The 22,614-nt window shown below is 34.9% G+C and overlaps 2 protein-coding genes across 4 annotated transcripts; one reads left to right on the forward strand and one right to left on the reverse strand.

Annotated features, from left to right (window-relative positions):
* The first annotated feature begins 5,442 nt into the window (after positions 1–5,442).
* LOC145631855 (putative hydroxyacylglutathione hydrolase 2, chloroplastic) lies at positions 5,443–11,713 on the forward strand. 2 transcript variants are annotated; one of them, XM_081684061.1, is made up of 8 exons: positions 5,443–5,600; positions 6,440–6,625; positions 8,068–8,271; positions 9,360–9,483; positions 10,212–10,312; positions 10,639–10,713; positions 10,791–10,889; positions 11,341–11,713. In XM_081684061.1, exons 1-8 carry the CDS (start codon positions 5,553–5,555, stop codon positions 11,485–11,487), a joined length of 984 nt encoding a protein of 327 aa, XP_081540187.1. In that variant the 5' UTR covers positions 5,443–5,552; the 3' UTR covers positions 11,488–11,713. The 2 variants fall into 2 exon arrangements, with proteins under 2 accessions (XP_081540187.1, XP_081540188.1); XM_081684062.1 differs by lacking the exon at positions 5,443–5,600 and adding an exon at positions 6,134–6,257.
* Positions 11,714–12,109: 396 nt separating this feature from the next.
* Positions 12,110–19,201, reverse strand: LOC145631854 (calreticulin-3-like). Of its 2 annotated transcripts, XM_081684059.1 has the most exons (14): positions 18,953–19,201; positions 18,185–18,292; positions 17,064–17,256; positions 15,896–16,154; positions 15,555–15,611; positions 15,395–15,442; positions 15,087–15,173; positions 14,921–14,978; positions 14,679–14,746; positions 14,083–14,178; positions 13,709–13,765; positions 13,525–13,608; positions 12,862–12,894; positions 12,110–12,382 (listed from the first exon to the last, which is right to left on the reverse strand). In XM_081684059.1, exons 1-14 carry the CDS (start codon positions 19,053–19,055, stop codon positions 12,371–12,373), a joined length of 1,263 nt encoding a protein of 420 aa, XP_081540185.1. In that variant the 5' UTR covers positions 19,056–19,201; the 3' UTR covers positions 12,110–12,370. The 2 variants fall into 2 exon arrangements, with proteins under 2 accessions (XP_081540185.1, XP_081540186.1); XM_081684060.1 differs by lacking the exon at positions 12,862–12,894.
* Between the last annotated feature and the right edge of the window lie 3,413 nt (positions 19,202–22,614).

Raw genomic sequence — 22,614 nt, forward strand, 5'->3', positions numbered from 1 at the left:
TGATTGTATGTTAATCAGAAAGCGCACATGAATACGAGCAGAATAAAGTAGAGGCCTATTATTAGGGCAGGTTCAATCTCTTTTAGTTTGGATTTGTACCATCATCCCCGAACCCTTATTTGGTTCATGACCTTATGGAGTTGACGATCTCTTGGATCGTTAAGCGGTGTAACCTTCACCTCGTGAACGGTTTACAAGTTCCTTAAAAACTTGTTGGCGACTCTTTTGCTCTATCTTCTTCCCTTTTGGACGCCACCGTACTTTAGTGTATGATCACAGTGGGGTTCAAGCTAGTGGGATTTTAAAGACTTGAAATTATTCCCTACAAGAAGATTTTCGAAAAAACAAAAAGAAAGTATTTTATTAAAACGACCGCATCACAAGACTTTTCACACTTTCACCTCATTTGATAATCAAGTGACGTGAAAAGTATTCATCACTGGGTTTGGTTTTTGGGGAGACACATTTGGGTGTCTACAGTACCCGATAACTGATCCGAAAATCCGGGTACCTGAAGTCCGGGTACCTGAACTTATCGGTTCGGGTTATGGATATCACTTTTAGGGATTTTAGTTATCGGTTATAGTACCTGAACCGTTATTATTAACGGTACGGGTACCCGTCCCATGCTCACCCTACCGCCAAGGCCTTTGCCACTTTGTAGACACCCATTTGTGTCTCCCCAAAATCAAACCCGGTGATGAGTACCTTTCGCGTCGAATCATAATCGAATGAAGTGAAAGTGTGGAAAGTCTAGTGTTGCGGATAGTTTTTCTTTTCTCTTTTCTCTGTTTTTGAAAACTTATTTTAAGAAAACAGCCAATCCAGTTTGGTTGGTCCATGGCAAGGGTCCAATAGTAGTGTAGTTGGATGGGGCTTGACAAGAGCTTTCCAATGATATATTATAAGCCCAATTCCGATGAATATTGAGGAAGTTATGGCCAAATTACTAAACTAAGCCCGTTTTGAGCCTTATATGCGGCCCAATGATCTAGGGGAGGGCCTAATATGATTTATCATTCCTAATGCAATTAGGAATGGTTTTAGTCTTCTAGATTCTTTTAGAAGGTTCTTTTCATTCCTAATTCAATTAGCGTTGATAAATTGACTTTTGTTGATTTTTCAGAGTTTTAATTAAAATCAAAGAGTATTTTTGAGGAAAATACAATTTTATCCTCTTGTACGACAATTTTTATCTGATTTTAAGAAAACGCGTGAATTTCTGAAATCAGCGCCAAACGCCAGCTGTAGCGCCTAGCGCCAACAGCCATCGTTGGCGCTGGTTCGTTTTTTTGTGCGCCAGACTCTGTTTCGATAATTTATCTTTTTGGCTGATTTTCTCTATAAATAACGTATTAAAAACTCCGTTTTCGATAACCAGTTTTCACCAATATTCACCTACAACCAGTTTTCAACTCATTCTCATTCTCTTCTAATCATTCGCCAACTCTCATCAATTTTCTTTTTATTTTCTCCCTCTCTCTTTTTCTAAACTAGCTTTTTACATACAAAATTCCGCATTCATTAGATCTAGAAACACCTAGCCATATTCGAAGTTGTCTTCGCCCTAGACGTGAAAGGTTTAATTTATGAGGGTTTGGTCCCAAATCTCTATGTCAATTATTTAATTTATTTATTTGTTTATATTTTCCTTGAAATTACTAACGTGTGTATTTTGTTATTAGAAAGAGGTACGAGGCATCAAAGTAAGTGCTTTAATGGTTTTTCTTGATGTTATTATGTAGAAATCATGTTTAGATAGTTATTATGATATTCCTAGTATCATGTCTAGGGTAACTTTAATATCAAGTATGATTAAAAGTATGATGCCTTTTATTTTCTTCCTAATATTTATGATCGTTAGTCTCATGTTAGGGTTAAAGATTTGATTTTTATTGCTTAGTGACATGCTAGGGTTTGTTATTAATCTTGTTAGTATCATGCCTAGGATCTTGCTATGCTTTATCATGATTATTATTATTATTATTATGATTATTATTATGATTATACTTTATGATTTATTATTATAATTGTTATAATGATGATTATTATTGATTATGATTGTTATGATTATAATAAATATTTTTGATTACTGTTATGTTGCTTGATGATTTTAATGTTATGGCTTGATCACGCCTTTTATGCATGTTTAAATGGAATTGGTATTTGTAATCACGCTTAATAAGATATTAATAATCTTGTTAGGGTTAATATGATTATAGTTCAAGTGATCGCCAATAATAGTTTATTTGTGCATTAATATTCAACCAACATAGATAAACGGGTTTAGGGTTAATCCTATTGATTGCATGTTAGTCAGAAAGCGCACATGAATACGATCAGAATAAAGTAGAGGCCTATTATTAGGGCAGGTTCAATCTCTTTTAGGTTAGATTTGTACCTGGTTCAAGACCTTGTGGAGTTGACGGTCTCTTGGATCGTTAAGGGGTGTAACCTTCACCTCGTGAACGGTTTACAAGTTCCTAAAAAACTTGTTGGTGACTCTTTTGCTCTATCTTCTTCCCTTTGGACGCTTGAAATTATTCCCTACACACCTTTGTTCTTTAGTGTATGATCACAGTGGGGTTCAAGCTAGGGGATTAACGCTTGAAATTATTCCCTACACACCTTTGTTGTTGAAGCAAGTTAGATAGTCTCGGAGGCGTTCGTCCTCCCCTTGTTGCAGCTCTACAGTTGTTTTCTCTCGACGATTTTCCATAGAAAACTTTCTCTTGAACTTGTTGGATAAATCTTTCCAACCGGTTATCGAGCCTTCCTTTACTCCCTTAGTGATCCATGCTTGTGTAACACCTTTGAGAGTGGTTGGGAAATATTTGCACTAGGTCGCTTCGAATCTAGGGTTCAGGTACATGTGCCCCTCGTAGGAAGCAATATGGTCCTTCGGATCCGAAGTACCATTGTATGTGATATGTGTCGAGATTTTTACTATTGACACATGCTTTTCTAGATTCCACCTTTGGAATGGAGTAGTGGTAACCATGACGAACTTCCCCTTGTTCCCAGCCGACGGGACCTCACTTCTCCCTCTCGGAAAGGTGGAAGTGGTTTTCGTCCTTGGTTGGGACGATGTAGGGTAAGCTGTAGTCCCTTTGGGGTAGGTGAGGCGACTAAGCACGCTCACCTCCCTTGAGCCGATACACTCGTGATTTCGTGAACATTTTGGCGATCAGGCTATTACCGCGCGAAGGCGGTGTTGCTTTTGAAGCTTCGGGTTTCTGAATCCTCGATTCTTTCCCGTTCAGTCCTCCAAGTATCCTCATCCCAGCTTTCTTCGAGCTCCTTGAGAGACGGGACTCGTTCGCATTCCCCTTGGCCGGTTCTCCTTCTCAGGATCCTCGGCTGCTGAGAGGTGTCGGCGTGTACTGATTGGTTGGGAGGTGGCATTAGGTTTCCTTCTTGTGCCTTTATGAGGTCCATGAAGACCGCCAAGGCGCCAAGGCCTTTGCCACCTTTTCTGAGGTGGGACCCATTTGAGGTGTGTTTCCTCTCGGGTGAGATCGTGATTGGACGCTAGGAGTTGGACTCTTAGCATTTGACTAACTCGACTAATGAGAGCTTGACGACTATTCAATGTGATGAAATGGTGACCTCTCCGATGCGGCTTTCTCAAACGAGGCAGCCTCTGAAGATGATATCGAAGAAGGAGCCTTCTTTCAAAAGAAGGGTTAGTTTTCTTCGCGCTTTTCTTGCTCTTAGTCATGTTGTTAAGATGGTTGATTTTTGGCTTGTTTTTCAATGTCATCCCCACAGACGGCGCCAAATTGTTTCGGATAAAAAAAATGGGTCCTTCATCTAGACTTTCCTATGGGCTGAAGAATGGACTCAGCTCAAGTGATGATCATGGCGAGGTTTTCCTGCACAGCAAACGTGCGTAAATTGGTCTCGAGGGTTGTGCCGAGGAAGACCCCTCTGATGCCAAAGTTAGTACATTGTTTTCAAGAGAGAGAAAGCTATGCAAGAGAATTAATTGTTTGAGCCTTGAAGTGAATGAATTGAGAGAGAGAGAAGTAAAGGCTTTTATACCTTACTCAAACAGATAAAGTGGGTCTTGAGATCAAATGATCTTGCCATGTTGACCGAGCCTTTAACTAACTTGGCATGCTCTTGGAGGGTTGAACCTTCTTTGGGCTTTGTAATTGAATCATTTGTGGACCGGCCCAATTGGAGTACATTGGACCCAAACACATTTTAAGTTTTTAACTAGAGTATTACTTTTTTTCATATAAAGTTATTATATAATCCAACAAGAACCACTTCGAAGTCATTACATAATCTAATTATAGTAGTATACGATTATAGTATTTTTTTTTTAAATATTTGCAACAAATTGATTGATTAGAGTATTATGTTTTATTAATAGAAAATTTCAACAATAAATAATTTTTTTATTTTTTTATTTTTTTTTTTTTTGTAAAAGAGGTTGATATTCTTAAAATATTGGGACAACTTCAACTACAAATTACTACTTAGACATGATTGAGCCGAGTTAACCCGTGAGAGGTTCACATGATGAAATCATTTCTCCATAGCATAAAAATTATATTTAGCGTAAAAGTTAAAGTGCAATTACTCTTAATAAAAAATCGAAAGATGTAAGTATAACGACAGCTTTAGTTGGTCACCCGTCTCAAAAGTTCAACCAAAACGGGATTCTCTTTACTTATCTATCACATTTAGGTCACCTCCCACTCCATCAAAAGATCACGACTGTTTCACACCAAACTCCATATTCTAAAAGCAAGTGAAAATGTCCTTCACTCAAAAAATTTACAAGTATTTTTTTTTTTTTGAAGGAAAAAAAAATACAAGTATTATTATAATCATGAAAAGTATGAAAATAATTTTAAGGGATATTTTTGATACTCATAAAATAAGTCGGCAAGATATTCATCTTTCTTGCTTTTTTTTTTTGTTGGAAGCAAGATATTCATCTGGTCAAACAACTTAATTGCTATTTTTTTTTTTAAGTTTCTATTTATTTTTTTGTATTTTTTTTCTTTTTCAAATGAGTCAAAAGACAATACGGAGTACAAATTACTACAATTGAGATTGAGAAATTTAAACACCAACTCTTAATCTAATGTTATTTGTTTATTTTATTGGACGAAATAAAACACATCCCAAAACAAGCTACTCCTTCACTTTCTAGTCAAGCCAAGACTATGATGCCTTATATTCCCACAATCACAAACTTCATATTTTTTTAATCCACACATCGTACCTATTTTTTCTTTATTTTATCCAATTAGTACACGGAGTATTCTTCTATCAAAACAACTCCTACTATCATACAATGACTATAACTCTCCAAATTACTCGTACTCCATAAAATACACGAGTTACTCTATTGTCCCAGAATAATTGACACATTACTCGTACTCGTAATCGGTACAAAACGAGTGTTGTAAACCAAACACAAAAAAAATAGACGTGCCAAAAGTAAATACCCATAATTTGTTTCCCAACTTTCATCTAATCCCGCGTTTCTCTCTCTCCTCTGATTGGGGTTGGTCATAAGTGCGTGGGAGCAGATGTTTTCAAAGGTTCCACATGCTATGGCTTCCCTTCCTTGTTCTAGGGTTCGTTTTTCTCTCTCTCTTTTTCTTCATTTATTTGTTCTTATTTAATTCAAGTATTTATTTGAAAATTCTGTGTTTAATTGTCATTAAATTGATGTTTTTGATTATTCTAAGTCTTGGGATCGGTTGAATTTAATTTGATTTTTTTGACCCTTTTTGACATAAATACTTTGCATTAAGTCAAAATTCTGTCGAATTTTATATTTGCATGTTAATCACTTTTTTCTAGGATTTTATGACATTGTTGCTTGTAATGTGACTTTGGAATCTTAAGAAATTGTGATTTTATTTTACTGGGTTTGTTTTAAATTTTGTAGGAAGATGACTTTTTGAAATGTGTTTTATGATTTTTTTGATCTTATTTTGGGTTTAACAGTACAAGAAAAGTACTAGCTGGCAGTGGAAAACGAGCAAAATTGGTATCTTGAAGGGTTTTTATTTGATTGTAATAATGTACATTGTGATTTGAATTGGTAATAACAGTGAAAATTGGAAACCCTAATCGAATGCGAATGATCCGGTGCCATTTTCGGATTTCAGTGGGATCTCGAGTTTTTTGTATAATGTAGTATATGTATTTCCCACAAAGATCATATTTTTCTGGTTGATTGGCTTATGTAGGTGGCAACATCTGTATATGGTTGTTGGAAAAGCAAGGTGATTTTATTATGATTTTTTTTTTTTTTTTTGTTGGCTTAAATCTTCTGGTGATTGGCTTAGTGTACGTCATGTCTTAAGTAGTTAGTGAATTGTGTAATTGAGATTTGATGGAAGTGTTTGTTGCTATTAACGACAGTGCAATAAAACTAATGTGGTTAATCTTTGTGGTGATTTTTCAGGTACGAGGTGGGGTTAGTTTATGGCCTGGAGCAAGGCAACTGTGCCTCAGGAAAGGTCTTTTGTATGGATTAATGCGATGCTTGTCTATTCCATTTAAGACATTGCATGGAGCTGGTCAGTCACTGGGAGTCACACGGCTTCTGTGCAATGTTTCTTGTATATCTACTGCACTGCAAATTGAATTGGTGAGATAATCTCGCAATATCTCGCAATGATTGCTAAAGTGCACGGTTAAAACTAGTCTTAAACTCTTAACATGTGTTGAATTTGATGGCTGCATAGTGGTACACTGACATCATATGCTTTTGTGAGAATTGTGCTTCATTTTGCATCAATTCTTTTTGAAAAGAGTGTATTTGGTGATGGCTTCTCAAGCATTTTTTGAGAATGGGGTGATAGGTTTTACTTATAGGAAGTAGGAACAATACAAAGTGTATAACCAGATTCTTATCTCCTAGAAGGGGCACTCCATCAAGATTAGATACTTCCGACACACTGCCTTTTTCTAGTAGCTTTGAAAGATATCATCTGAGTTTCTTTCAAGTAGACTTAAACAGTTGCCTTTAAGGAATTGTGGATGGTAGGCAATTCATTAAAGATGCAATTTTGCAAATAAGGTCGTTTTGTACTGCGGCAACAAAGTGGAATTTAATACAGAGTATTTGTTAATTGTAGGAAGAGGGTTTTTTCATGCCTCTCCGCCCACATGAAGTGGCAGTTTATAGAGTAAAAGTCTTGGTATTAAAATGATATGAAGTAGGGTAAGTCTGTGGTTACTTTCTGTTAATCTCTTTCAGGTGCTAGCCAACGGTATCCAATTTATTGGTTTTGTGCTGAACTCATAGGTAAGAAATCAATATGGGGACCAAGGCTTTGTTGTTGTTGCTGGATGCCTTGAGCTTATATATAAATTTTTAATGATTAGTATAAATAATACTAATATGTGCTAGGGAGGAGGTTGATGGTACCCTTATGTATCCATGTGGAAAAGTTGTGAAATATTCTAATCGTGTCCAGACCTGATCTCTTAGCTTAGGAACCATCTTTGCAAGGCATGTGTCATGTTATTAAGGGGGCTAAATAGCTTTGGCCAATAGCAGGATCTCTCTCTTTTCTGTTTAGAGGTTTGCTTAGGTTCTAAACCTGAGAGAAGTCCTCAGATTCCCTAGTTGAGAAGAGTGTCTAAGAGGCATCCAATTATATTTTTTGGTTGTGAGAGATGCGTGGAATTTCAGGGATTAGTTTGCAACTATAGTGATTTCTGAACAGAAAGAATTTTAAACATGGCCATTGTGGATATAGGTATACAGGGTCATTTGCTGCCTTCTACTGCTTTGCAATCCTTCTACGTAGTATTTGTATTTCTGTATAGTTTATGGGTTAAGAACTTTGCAATCCTTCTACAGCTTTGTTTGCAAATGAGATTAGATTTTCTGCCATTTTCACAATATTTATGACCCCTTTATGAAAGAGGTTGCATATATTGTTCACTGTAGCACCTTTTGGTATTTAAAGCTACCCTATGGTGACCCTTGTTATAATTAACCTTTGTTATTTTAGCTAATGCATTTGACTCAATTTTTCTATATATTTATGACTAACATTGATCTATATATTCTTTCCTCAGATCCCATGTCTTAGGGACAACTATGCTTATCTCATACATGATGAGAATACTGGGACCGTTGGGGTTGTTGATCCTTCTGAAGCTGTACCTGTTATTGATGCACTGACCAAAAAGAATAGAAATTTGAATTACATACTGAATACTCATCATCATCATGATCACACTGGCGGGAACATTGAGCTGAAAGAAAGGTATGGTGCAAAGGTATGAAATGTGGCACATGTTTATACTAATGAAGCATCAGCTTGTAATTGTATATTTTTGTGATGATTAATGTAATCAATGATTCTACCAACTAGAAGTTGATCTATAGTCTCTCAACATAGTCAGTTAGATCTTTTCTAAAGAGGGTCTTACCCAGAGTGGTGTAAGAGGGTCATTTGCCTTTTAAAATAGAGGTGAACCAAGGACTGAAGTTTGCCTAGAATTAGTCCTTATGAATGTTTTATCTTGGCCAGTATTTATCCTTTTACTTTTTAATCCTATTCATCTTCTTGCACTTTTTTTTTTTTCCCCCATAGAGATCAAAGTAGGGTGAGGAACTGTGCATAACTGCATGTCTGCATATCCTGCGGCCAAGCTGTGTTTCATGCAATGTTGCTCTCGTTAACATAGGACAAAATCTGTTTGTTGGAGGATATTGATGACAAATGTTAACAGGCCTATGTCTTGCAGTAAAAATGGAGCTTTTTATTTGTCTTTATATTCAAGTTTGGAAGATTCTATTAGTTGTCAAAAAGTGCTAGTGACCACTTAAGGTTTTATTTCATCACTGATTTTCTTTTCATAAACTTCATTGAAATATTGAATATTACAACTCAAAATTTTTTTTCTTTCACAGTAAAATTCTATTAACTATCTAAAGTTCAAGTTTAGTATAAAGAAAGGTCTTATTTCAAGGAAGAGGAGGATCTTTTTTTTTAATTATTGAATTTTACTGTTTTTGCAAATCAAATTTCTGATAGTATTAGCAGTTTAGCCATCGACCTATTGTAGTGTCGTCTTTCTTGTTATCATTCTCATATGTAAGCATACATTTCTCTCGTTACTTGTAAACACTAGCATTTTGTGCTAAGTTTTCCACAAGTACCAACACTTGCATGTTTAGGCGTTTAGCCCTTAATTTGGAGACTACAAAAAGCAAATATTTGTCAATCTAATTTAAAGCAGCCATCACTGATCTCAATTCAGTAAACTGTAGCAGTGTCGCATACAGTGATAGTCTGACAGGAAACACTCAGTTCCTTTTTTCAATTCTTTGTATGATGCATCAGTCTTCTTTTTATTTGTAGGTGATTGGGTCTGGGAAAGACAGAGATAGAATTCCTGGAATTGATATCGCCTTAAATGATGGTGATAGGTGGATGTTTGCAGGCCATGAAGTTCATGTAATTGAAACTCCTGGCCATACAAAAGGTATTTTCTAACCTTCATCAGCCTTGTTGCTGTAAATATTAATTTTGGGCTTGTGCTTTATAGTTATACTTGCAATATATGCTCATCTTATGGTGAATGTATGAAAGTATTAATTTTGGGCTTGTTGCTGTTTCTTACTTTTTACCATAAATGATGATCTTAGTTGTGGTGAGTTTACTTTAGCTTTTGGCAAAGTTTGCCAGTTACCTTCCCTGCTTCATGCTGATTTTTTTAGCTCTTGAAGATAGTATATAATGAATGATGTTTGGACTTTGAATGTCAATATCAAGCGCTACAATGCCTTTTAGGATTTGGAATGCTTATCAATTCACTTTACGCTTGTATTCTGGCTGTGTATGGAAGTGATGGGGACTGTGAACTGCAGTTACATTCAGCGCTTGCATAATATACTTAATAAATCCAAACAATAAAAAAAGAAATATGACATAGGACCAAATTAGCAGAGAGATTGAAGGAATGTAGGAACGCCTCTGATCAGAGCTAATTGTCTCGCATTGCTTTAGTTCTATTTTAAGTTGTATGTTTGAACATCATAGGGATTCATGATGCTGTGGGTCGCTTGAAAAATTATTGATATTCAATGACTTGGTTTTCTTTTCTTAATGTACAAAAAGTGATTTTAGATGAACAAAATATATAATCATTTTCATGAAATTTCTTGTTGGCTATTGTCTTTTAAGAAAGTAATGCCAATTATATTCTGGCAGGGCACATTAACTTCCATTTTCCTGAATCTGGAACAATTTTTACTGGAGACACCTTATTCAGTTTATCTTGCGGGAAGCTTTTTGAAGGAACACCTGAAGAGGTATATTGAACATTAACTTCCATTTTCCTGAATCTGGAACAATTCTATGCTATTGATATTGAAATAGCGGGGGTTGAATCTTGGAGGAATCTCTGTTCTGGAAAAGACTTTTCATTGTGTCATATCTTTCCCCGGAAGTTTATTCATTTTTTTATAGCTTGTCTAAGCTCCTAAGTACTGTTGTCTGCTTTTGTTAGTAGGTAAATTTTTGTGCTTTTAAGTTACTTGAGAGTTGAGTTGTGAGGAATAATTTATCTTAGTTGTGGTTGAATTTTATTTATCTATGGTCTTATTAATGTTTTAAAGTATATATGTCTCTACTCCAGATGTTAGCTTCTCTTAAAAAGATCATGTCGTTGCCTGATGATACAAGTATATTTTGTGGACATGAGTATACCTTGGTAAGTTCCATTTCCTTTGTTTTGATATGTTTGTTGTAAATGCGGTGGAGCAAATGATTAAGACAATTATTTTACAGAGCAATGCAAAGTTCGCATTGTCTATAGAGCCAAATAATGAAGTCCTTCAATCTTATGCTTCACGTGTGGCACAATTACGCAACAAAGGGTTGCCAACGGTAATGTCTTGATCTTGTTCACAATATTTAAATATGATCAATCTTTGCCATTTTCTGTTTGTTAATCTTATAACGAAGTAATTCATTAACTGACCTACATTGTACAAACCTGATTTTAACTCATATGCCTAACGGTTGCTATAAATTTGATACAAGGAATCAGTCGTATTACTATTTTGTCCCTTGAATTCTGCTAGTATACTACTCTACTTAGCACGTCTTGTCACTTGATTTTCACTGTATTCATTGTATACTGGCTAAAAGGATTTTTACTAGTTTCCTCTGTGTGTATGTTAGAGCTGTGCAGAGTTACTGATTTGAACTACTTAAAATTAAATTTTCTAAATCACTATTCTAGCAGTTTACTTTGCAATGAGTCATTTAAGGTTTACAGCTGGTAATCAATTTCTACACCCACAATTCACGGCATAGCAATTATTGTTTTGCACAGATACCCACTATTCTGAAGTTAGAAAAGTCCTGCAATCCTTTCCTTCGGGCTTCAAGTACTGAGATCAGGCAATCATTAAACATTCCGGCCTCAGCAGATGATGCTGAAGCTTTGCGCATCATCCGCCAAGCAAAGGATAATTTTTAGTTTATAATTTGTCTGTAGATAAAACAGTGTGATAAGCTGTAGCAGTTGGTTCCAATCTTTTGGGATTTTGTTGCTATAATGTACTAAATAGAGCTCTTTTTTAGTTTGTACTTGGGCTATACGAGGATGGCAAATCCATGGAATTGCAATGTTCATGCCGTGCCTTCATAAAACATTTGTTGGATTTTCTTGAAAGAAAAAGGCGTGATCATCCTCACTTCTCAAAGCTTTGCTGATTTTGCTTTAACTTTCTAGGCTGATTAGGTTTATTTTTGTGTTGGAGCCTTTTTAACCTGTTTTTTGGATGCTTCAGACTGCAAAAGACTGATATTTGGTGATCAGATCTGAACTCAGGTAGCCCTGAAGCCATAAACCAGTTGCTATAGTTTATACATACATTATACATCCATGTATCCCAAATTTTCTATGTTTCATTTCCACATGATCAAACCTTCTCAAATGAGATTGAGGTGATGGAATAGTGGCATTGCTCCCACCTTATATCCCTGAGGTATACAGATCAAACCTCATGGGACTCATTTGAGGGAATTCCCTTATCTACACCTCCCCAACCCAAAATGAGCCCCCTTCTCTCCTCAATCTGTATCCTAAGGTCTTCATGGAAGCAATAAATAATGCTTTGGATATATCTCTATTTTCACTTGTAATTAACTTTATCTCCATACAATCAGATTAACAATCAAAGCTTACAGATTTACACTTGAGAAAAAGGAAATTATAAATAGCTCTATTCAAGTCTACTCTTCATACCCCAATTTCGGAGTACAAATTACTCGAATACATTAGTCATAGTTCATAAGAAGATCCTCAAGGCCACAAAATGGCAGCAGGATATCTTTCTGAATAACTTGACTAAGCGTTCTCATAGTTCATCCTACAAAAAATTCGGTGAATATTAATTATAGCTCAAAAAAGGCAAAACAAAGTGAATCCAGCAATAATGCATATACTCACATACTACCTCTGTTTTGAAAATTTCTGTTTACACATGTTTCTGAAAGTACTCAACACTTTCACTTTATTTCATTTTTGGCAAACCCCTTCTATCTTACCTCTCTTATTTCCATGATATTTTAAATTTTTTTCAGTTAATCTCTCTCTGACTTTATCCACCTTTTTGTTTTTAAACCTCCCATATCTTTTTATACACTCTTTTACTTTTTCCACTTTTTACTTATACCCACTCAACGAATCAACATTCCGTATCCAATTGACTTTGTTTGTGTGTAAATACACTAAACAGTAAACGCTAAGAACATTCTAAAACGGAGGTTATATACAGCAAGTTATTCTGAGTGGGCAACAAATCCAGCAATTTTGTTAACATATAACATAACAACAAGTTCCACTTACATGGTAGTCATCCAAGTAATCACGGGGGTCATGCTGCACACCAAAAAAATAAAAAATAAAAATAAAAATAAAAAATAAAAATAAATAAATAAATAAATAAAGGTTAGAAACTTGATTATGAGCCTTGAACAGAAGACAATAACAACTACATAAACTATGCTATGAGTTCTTGATTATGCTGTTGTGAATTTAGCAAACTAGGAAAAGTGTTTTAAGAAGTGGTAAAAGCAAAGTTTATTTTTGTGACTATAAGAATAATGTTATACATATCCAACCTAGACCCCTCTGAAGCATCCTAATGTTCACTTGAAAACTCCTTACTTATTCAACCTCATCTGAATTTATTTTTAGTTGCGAAATGGACTTGGTAGCCTTTAACAGAGCTTACTTACACTTATCTAAACTAGCTCAACTTCTTAGCTTTCTATATGAACTCATCTACAGAAACTTAGTTTTTAAGGGTGTTATCCCAATGCTTTAAATTGATTGCACCTGTACTATAGCCTCTTTTCATGTTGACTTTATCATTGTTGAAATTACATCTAAAATTGAACAATAGCACAAACACAACATTTAGGTTATCTAATATCAATCCACAATAAGCATCATCTAATGAACAAGCGAACAACAAAAACTTTTAAGCTAGAGTTTCAAATGCAATACCCTTTTATGTCGTCTTCTGTCTCCCCGGCGTAGGTCTCTTTCTCTTCTCCTCCTTTCACCTTCTTCCCTTGCTCTTTGAGCTTCCTGTACATAAGATGTACTAACCATCTCAGAAATTAACAAGCACAAGCAGCTACCTTTTAGCCATTGGCCACAATAGGGTAATTTAAAACACTATTATCACCTCTTCCTCCCGAGCTTTTCTCTCTTTTTCAGCTTCCTCGAATGCCTCCTTTTCAGCCTGTCATTGTATCACATCTGCAGTTAATGCAACAGCACACAGTTCCATGTCGCAGAAGGTAACAAACAGATTTCACTGTAGATATTGAACCTAAAATTTGTGGTAATTTGATATTATTATCATCAGGTAATGCAGTTTAATGGTATAATTCAGATATTATATATATTGATATTAATGGTACCTAATCAAAATTTTCGGATCAATTGATACAATATCAATTATTATCATCAATATTGAGGTACACAGGGGTACGTGTCCAAGTGTCCATATAAACAAGTACTTGTATTTGTTAAGTACGAAAACAAGCTACAACTCACCTCCCTGTTATTGGCAAAGTAGTCCTCAACAATTTGTTTTGCATATTGCGGATCATCACAGATTAAAATGTTGTCAAATACTGAACCAGCCTTCACCTGCAATTACAGTAGATGTCAAATGTGAAGGCAGCGTCTCACATCAGAAACCAGCACTATAAACGAGAAAAGAAACAGAAAATTTTGCACTCAGCCATATAAGGGTTTTGCACAAGTATCAAAGATTTTTTTTTTTCCTAATCACATTTGTAACACTACTGATATTCTGAAGTCATGTACGGAATAAAGATAGTTCTATCATGTACTGTTTGTTAGTGTTTAGTGTTAGTAACTTTCCTCAATAACTGAGAGCTTCAGTAGTTGAAGTTATACTAGTATTTTGATTTCTAAAGCTGGCAGCCAGTCTAGCCACAGCTCACAGATGGACACGCAAGTGCACAAACAATGAAAGGTCTTCAAGTCAGCATTTAGCAAGCAAATAAAAGTAAGGTTTTTTTAATACACATTATTATCACTTTATCAGTATTATGAGAATGGAAACTAACTAAGGTCCATTCTCCAAAGAAGTAGCATCACTAAGAATAAGGTTCAAATCTAACCTGCCAAACTTCAATGCCAACGTATTTTACAGGCCTTATCACATAAATATCTGGGTCATCTTCAAACTCTGTCATTAACACAATAGAATTCAATAATCAGTGAACATATCAGAGAAAAATATGAACAGCATTTTGCCTGCTCCCACAACCCATAGAAACAGAAAATTTCTCAAAGAATATTACCAAGGATATGCTCCTTCCTCCAGACACCTTTGACAATTTTGAAAAAGAAGGAACCATACCTGGATTGTCAATCCATGGAGTCTTCCATTTTCCTTTGTAGTTGGGGTTCTTGATTTTCTGCAGCAAGTGATTTTTTTAGTCTAACATAAGACAAGATACCCAAGGTAACCTCTGTTACAAATGCTTGCGAAACATAAAAAATGTACAAGTAGCACACGGCATCACCTTGGGCTTCCATGGCCCTTTGTAAGCAGGATTTGGGATCTTTGGGGCTCGCCAAATTCCATCATCATCTTCATCCCAGTCATCAGGCTGCAAAGTAGTACAAAGTCATTAAGGTTATTCATTTTTCTGCACAATGTACCCGAAACTGCAAAGTAACCACCCAAGCTTTTGGACTGCAACACACTATTTTTCTCTTAATGAAAAGGTGGGATGAAAACGTCTATACTTGATGGATGACTAAGAGCAGAGAACCATATTAAATCCTAGCAGTAAATACATTAGTGCTAGCCAATGCTAAAGCTGCAAACCTTTTTGGCCTTAGGATCAGGTATTTCAGGTGGAATTGAGTCATAGCCCTGCAACATCAACAAAATATCCCTGATCAAAGAACATTATAAAAATAAAAAGAGAAGGCAACATGATTCAAATATTCAGATTACTATTTATTTACTGTAGACAGAATTGTACCTCAGGTTTAACATTGTTAGGATCATCTATATATTCTCTATCATCCCAGTCTGCAGGCTGAACAACAATATTAGAGATATGTGTTAAAGATCAACCTTGCTAGCTTATGAAGTATCCCAAATATAAGGAAAAGGAGTAAAAGAGGTTGCTTCAAAATATTTTTAAATGAACACTGTTAAACTTTGCTCATTTACAATTATGAAAAGATAGCATGGCAACACGATGTATGGAAGCTTCTAAAAAATGATACTGAGAAATTTACATAGAAAATGTTTAATAATTGCTTCTTGAAACAAGTAGCTCAAGATTCATTTTAGCTTTCACTATTTACAAGTTCATACCTTTTTTGCCTTAACATCTTTGATCTTTCTTGGAGGAAGAATATCCCAGTCTGTGTATAAGCTTCCTGAATCTCTTTCACGATTATCAACCAGTACACTGTATGTTGCATCTGGCCGAAGGATGAAGGTGTAAAAATGTGTTAGTTTGTCAGTTTCACATTCCAGATCCTTCCTGAGTGGATAATTCTGCCCCTGGTAGGACACTATAAGATGAAGCTTTTTGGTTTGTGTGCCACATAGATCTGGTCCAAACATCAAACTACAAGAAGGAAAATGAAACTAAGAAATGTGTATCCCATGATCAAAAATTACAAATACTGCAAATCATACATCAATAAAACTGGAAGGAGATTAGGCAAAAGATATCATACAAGAAAGACCTAGGCTGCATCTTATCGAGCATTGTAATGGCTGAAAAAAATTGAGTCCAAAAGCTTTTCCCTTAACAAAAAAAGTGCTAACCATTCACAATGGCACGCGCAATATTTGAAAAGGCAATACAAGCACAACCAAATCTATCCACATCCCCGATAAAACAACTGTTTCATTGTTCTTCACTAGATGCCAAATCTATACTCAAACTGTGTAGACTAGAAAAGTAACAAAGATATTGAATTGAGAGACTATAAACAAGAGAAAAATGAACCTTTTCTCAATATATGGAGAATAAGAGGTGTCCTTAGCCATTAGATAAATTCATTTCAATATGTCGGGTTTCTGTTTCATTGGATAATTACTTTGTGAATATTTTAATTCTTGAATTGTTCTTGTTATAAGCTAAATGTCTTGCATCTTGTTTTGTCATATACTTTAAAGCACTAAATTTTTTTATCATGTTCAAATTTGCCACTTCTATTTGTCATCACAGTGGTGGCCTTGACCTGCAGAATCAGAATCATGATTTACGTTTTTCTTCCATATAAATGCTTTATCGTCGGACAGCAAATTATCTAAGCAGTGATCTCAGTTTGTTTTTTCTCTCTCTTTATTTTGCTTCAGTCTCACTACCCTACAGGGTTTTCATTGTAATTTCAGCAGAAGTCTTGAAATATGTGTGAGCATACAGCTTACTAATATTTTGAATAAGTAATTTGACTGACAGCTTGATAGTTTACAAAAGATAACATCAGCCAGCCCAAATATAGCTTATCAAGGAAAGATAACAAACCTGTATGGTGTATCTCCACCAAATTTCTTTTGATTCACATAACCAGAAAGAAGCTTTATGTAACCTCCCCCACACTCAATATCCTGTTCAAATTTCACTGAGTACTGGAAAACAAGAGTTCTATTCTTGTTGCTAAATTCAGGAATTTTCGCTGATATAGCAAAATGCTTTGCATCTTTATGAGTCTGGATACCTGCAAGATTATAAAAATTCATTTCAATGAATACACAAGAAGTAAAGTATGCATGAACGGGAGTCAGGATCATCAAATCAGTTGGGTAGATCCATAGATGCTAACAATCTGAATACCTAAAATTCCAAGTTTGGTGTGCTAAACATAAGCAAGTCTCCAGCTGGATGTTTTCAGCTTTGTGATCTTCTAGGAAAGATGACAATGGACAAAACAGCCAGTTCTAGGCAGCCCCCGTATCTTGGATGTGGCAGATATATACAATATACCAATGCTTATATAAAATCTAAGCAAGCAAGATTATGTTTATATAATCATCACTTGTTTTTGAGAAAATGTTTAGGAGGGTTATTGGAAACAATCAAACAAACACTTTTCTTATTTTAGACTAGGTAGAATTAACATAAATCTAAACTTTAATTCATCTTACCCTATCGATTGGTGAACATAACTCTTCTCAGTCATACGAAGGTGCATTAAATTTGCTTTGACATAATCTATCAAAAGATCATGAACAGAAGTGCTTGTTTCCCATAGACTAACAATACATGTTGCACCACCCCCCTCCCCCCAAGTGTGTATGAAGCATTATCATGCAAGTTTTTTTCTCACATTCACGTGTTTCAAAGTCCTCTCTCACCGTTTTTTCATTGACACATTTTGGGCCTTTTGGCAACCTTTCATGCTGTTGTACTAATCAAAACCATTTGCCAAAAACATGATGATACAAAATAAAGGCTAACTGATCATAAAATAAACAACATGAAATCGAGTATATTGTTATGCCTCCATCTTAAGAATAAATTACATGAAACGAACATCCAACTCATTGAATGCTCAATACTACTAGAGACAATTTGATCAATACATTAATACAAAAGTTTCACTGCACCGTAAATAAATAAAATAATTCGAAAGCAACAGTTGTTACCTTTATCATCAGGATCTCCAGCCCATTTACCAGCAGTATGCTTAAATGTACCTGCCTTTCCTTCACTCCTTTTCCAGTCCGATATAACCCAACGATCCCTCCATCCATCTTCACTTTTACAGAAATTCACAACACTATTTATTAAATCAGTAAATTCCCATATTTCAAATACAAACATGCACCCGGACACACCTAGAGTTGGGTACACCCGAGGGTATTTTATTCCTCATTACCCCATTTTTGATCATTTGGAGAATTTCAAATGAGCAAGAATTGAACCAATGATCAAAAAAATTACCCTTTGGGTACACCTAGCCGGGTGCCGGCAGGGTGCATCTAAGAATTTTCAGCAATAATTTCAAGTAACACAAGCTTAACCTATGTTAAAGATCCCATTCACCCCCCTCTATAATTTTTGATACTTCAAAATAAACAAAAGAAAAACACACCCAAAAATCTAAAATATTACTACAAATATCATAATTCTAAGTACACGCAACATAACATTTATTTCGGAATTCAAGACAAAATTACGCATCAATAAATGTTATTACTGTTCCTTCAATGTTAGTTTCTTATAAGTAGCCCTTACAAATCCCATAAAACCCAAAGCGATCAAATCATACTACAATGAAATAAAGCAAGTTTTCCCAAGAATTATAACAAGATTTAGTAAATTTTTTAAACCCACAAAAATCATACGAAGTATAAAGGTTAAAAAATTATAATGATTGGAATTTGAAAATTGATACAATTTAAGAGTTATACCATCAAATGTCTCTTCAAAAAAGATTTCAGCTTGAGCAAAGGGAAGTAATAACAACAGCAAAGAAGAGTAGAAGAGCAAGAGTAAGAGCTGAAATTCCGCCATTTTTGAGTTGGAGAGAGAAATTTTAGTAAGTGTAATTGCAAAGGTTGTACCTTTGTAATTTGATTGCTATAATTGTTAGACTAGTTGGTTCAATTTCGAACTGTCTAGAAACTTTGTATTTTATTCTCTTTTGGGGAAAAAAGATGTGTCAAATTTTGATGTTTGATTTGAGATTGGAGATTTATTACTTGAGTCAACGTTGTTGCCTAATGGGCGAATGGGGAATAATAAGCTAATCAGCCCGTCTTGTGTGTGGTCAGCCATACTGTGTGGCCACTTATAAAAAAAACAAAGTAACTCATATAAAATGACCAAGTAACTCCTGTAATATTAACCGAGTAACCCCTATAACACTAATCGAGTAACCCCTTCAACACTGATCAAGTAACCCCCATTACACTAACAAAGTAACCTCTGCCACAAGGTGTAGCCAGCCACATATAAGACTTTGTGTAAGCCAATTATGAGAGTGATTAAATAATAAATTAACGTATTGTTAGTGATTTATTAAAAGTAGACTAGTAAATTTGAAATTGTTGTTTGATTGACATAGATAAATTGATTTACATAAAGAGTCGAAGGTTCTATGTGGATTGAGTAAATTTTTTTTCCTCAAATACTACTTTACATCCTCGATAAGAAATTGATTTTCAAGTTGTTTATTGATGTGAGGTTAAAATAATTCAATTTCAATAAATTTTACTCCATATATGAAGAGATCTACAAAACAGGAATTAACTCTTGTAAGCTAAGGTATTTGAGATCTTTATAGATGGAAATAGGTGTTAGCAAGTGAAACGACTTTGACCTTTATCTCAATGAGTGCATTGTGAACTAAGATCCCAGCACTTTGAATTTCTATCCACTTTTTATAAGGTTAATAAAATTTTTTAGTATGAATGATCAACTAGCTTAGTTGGTTAAAGGGGTAATACTCAAAACCTGAGATCAAATCCCGTTTATATTATTTGTTGTCTTGCTTTACACTCCCAAAAAAAGTAACTTATGCCAATTACAAAATTGTGTTTGTTTTAGAATTACACATACTACATATTAGTAATAATTTTTTTTTTTAGTAAAACAGTATTAGTAATAATTTCTAATTGATATCCTCTTAATATTATTAGCTTTACCAATGAATTAATGATACACTATTCTTATTTTTATTTACCTACTTATTGTACTATTCTACTTTGTGCATAAGAGGTACATTTATCTAAAAGTCAACCAAGGGTTCCTAAAGCAATTAGTATTATATACTCCTGGAGTACAATGGATCATGGTAATCCTTACCCCAATATGTTTGAGTTATTTTGCGTAAAATTTATGTTATTTTGCTTATATGTTGTGTTATTTTGTTACAACAATATGTTATTTACTTATTTACTTCAACCTCAATTCATGCTATTTTGCTTTTGTAAAAAAAAAAAAAAAAATTCATGCTATTTTTATTTTACATAAAATAACAAGTACTTATTTAAAAATAACATGTATATAAATTGAAAAAATAATAAGTTCACATCAAAATAATATTAGCAGCATTGAGTTTAACGAGAATCAAACACTTCAGGAGGTACTAAATTTCTTGACATGAACACATTTGAACCCTTAAATGGCTTCAAATCAATTGATTTCTAAGAAACCCAGAAAATTGGAAGAAGAAAAGACGAGAGATAAAATGTCTTTGATTTAGAAATGGAGTAGTGAGAGGAAGAGAGAGAGAGTGAGAGGTTGCTTTCTAGGAAACCCAGAAAATTGGAAGAAGAAAGGAAAAGAAAGTGTGTGATTTTGAGTTGGAGTAGTTGAGAGAGGAAGATGACTGAGAAAAAAGGTGAAATAACATACGTTAATTTAAAAATAACATATATATAAACTGAAATAATAAGAACTTATAATCAAAATAACATGAATTTATAAATCTGGAGTACCGTGTGCATGGTATTCCAGGAGTAAGATAGAAATTGCGATTAACATGGGAAGCATTTGTTTTGTTTAGTCCATTTTTTTTTTGTAGTAATAAAGAGCACCTTTAAAGTTTTTAAATTATGCAAACAATTACTTGTATTTATTTAAAGAAGATTTAAAGAAGCAAAATTTTGTGTCTGTGTGTGTGTGTGTGTTTTTTTTTTTTTTAATTCTCAATGGTGAACTTGTATTTATGAGACATTGAAATGGTGACTTTTTTTTTTAATTATATAAAATGACATCTATTCATTTCACCTTAAAAAAATGATGTTCAGTAAAAATAAGTTCAGTTTAGTATTAGTAACTATAAAGAAAAAATATATTAGAAAATCAGTCAAATAATTCTAGTTCAGCAATAAATCATTTCAGTTCAGTAAAAATTATTTAAGTTCAGCAAAAATAATTTCAGTTCAGTAAAAAAAATTTCAGTTCAGCAAAATTAAGGTGAAGTAAACAGGGCCTTAGTTAAGAATCTTCTCACTTATAAGTCACTATATAACCTTATTTCATTAAATGGTTAACTTCAACTTACTATAGTTTTTTTAAAAAAAAAAAAAAAAACAAAACAAAACCATCAACCAGCCACCCACACCACCACCTCCAAACTTATTAGCCATCGTCACCCCCTCCCCCCTTCACCTCTGGCGCTAGCTCATGCATCCCCTCAATTGGCAAAGCGACATCCCTAACCCAAGACCCACGAATTCTTGGTCAGAGGACATAGGAGGATTTGGGCAAAGGAGAAGGGTGGTCGTAGCGTTTAATGCGGGAACAAATTAAATAGGTGATTAAGGGTGAAAATCCGAATGTTGAGCAAATAGTTGTGTATACTTTGAAGATTAGTAAGGAGGGCCGTGAGGTGGAAAAGTTGAATAACATGGGGAATGGAGGGGTCGGGGTGGAAAGAGTGTCTCGATGGACTGGTCTCCTCCGACATCTGGTGTAGATAAGATTATTGTTGATGCTGATGTTTTGGGGGAGGTGGGGACGAGGTTGGGTGCAGTCTGCAGGAATAGTGAGGGGGTGGTGCTTTGAGGATTTACAGTGAAACGGTGTGAGATATGAGAGACTAAGGTGTTGTTTGGTTGATGTGGGAATTTAATTCCCATAGGAATTTATACTTCATGGGAAGTTAATTCCTTAATAAAATTCCTAGGAATTTCTAAAGTGTGTTTGGTTGGTAATGAGGGAAATTGAAATTCCCATGAAATGTGGTTTACCAAGGGGGGGCTAGGTAATTTACTTCCCATGTTTTGAGGGAAGTTGAAATTCCCATGAATTCCCACTTCCCCCATTTTTACTTTTTTAGGTCAACCAAACAACTACCCACTTTATCAATTCCCATGAATTTTTAATTCCCCCAGTTTATAATGTCAACCAAACAAGGCCTAAGATTGTAGAGGCGAAAGCGGTATTTTGGGGCATGAACATAGCGTGACACAAGGGTATGTTCTAATTTTACTAGTGTTTCATGGTCTTTTGTAAAGCGAGGGGTAATAATATAGCACACGAATTGGCTCACTTTCAAGCTTGGGAGTTTGGCCAACGGGTGTGAAGTGATATAATCTCGCCTCGCATCTTGGAAATTTCTTCG

This window comes from Chenopodium album, chromosome 5 (genome assembly GCF_948465745.1).
Source record: "Chenopodium album chromosome 5, dcCheAlbu1.1, whole genome shotgun sequence".
Taxonomy (NCBI): Eukaryota; Viridiplantae; Streptophyta; class Magnoliopsida; order Caryophyllales; family Amaranthaceae; genus Chenopodium; species Chenopodium album.

Excerpts from the sequence above, each read along its gene's own strand:
- LOC145631855 (XM_081684061.1), top strand. The coding sequence starts at position 5,553 with ATGTTTTCAAAGGTTCCACATGCTATGGCTTCCCTTCCTTGTTCTAGG. Across the intron at positions 10,313-10,638 it reads TTGAAGGAACACCTGAAGAG|ATGTTAGCTTCTCTTAAAAA; the intron begins GTATATTGAACA and ends TCTCTACTCCAG. Across the intron at positions 10,890-11,340 it reads GCAACAAAGGGTTGCCAACG|ATACCCACTATTCTGAAGTT; the intron begins GTAATGTCTTGA and ends TGTTTTGCACAG.
- LOC145631854 (XM_081684059.1), bottom strand. The coding sequence starts at position 19,055 with ATGGCGGAATTTCAGCTCTTACTCTTGCTCTTCTACTCTTCTTTGCTG. Across the intron at positions 15,443-15,554 it reads CTAACAATGTTAAACCTGAG|GGCTATGACTCAATTCCACC; the intron begins GTACAATTCTGT and ends TTGATGTTGCAG. Across the intron at positions 13,766-14,082 it reads ACTTTGCCAATAACAGGGAG|GCTGAAAAGGAGGCATTCGA; the intron begins GTGAGTTGTAGC and ends ATACAATGACAG.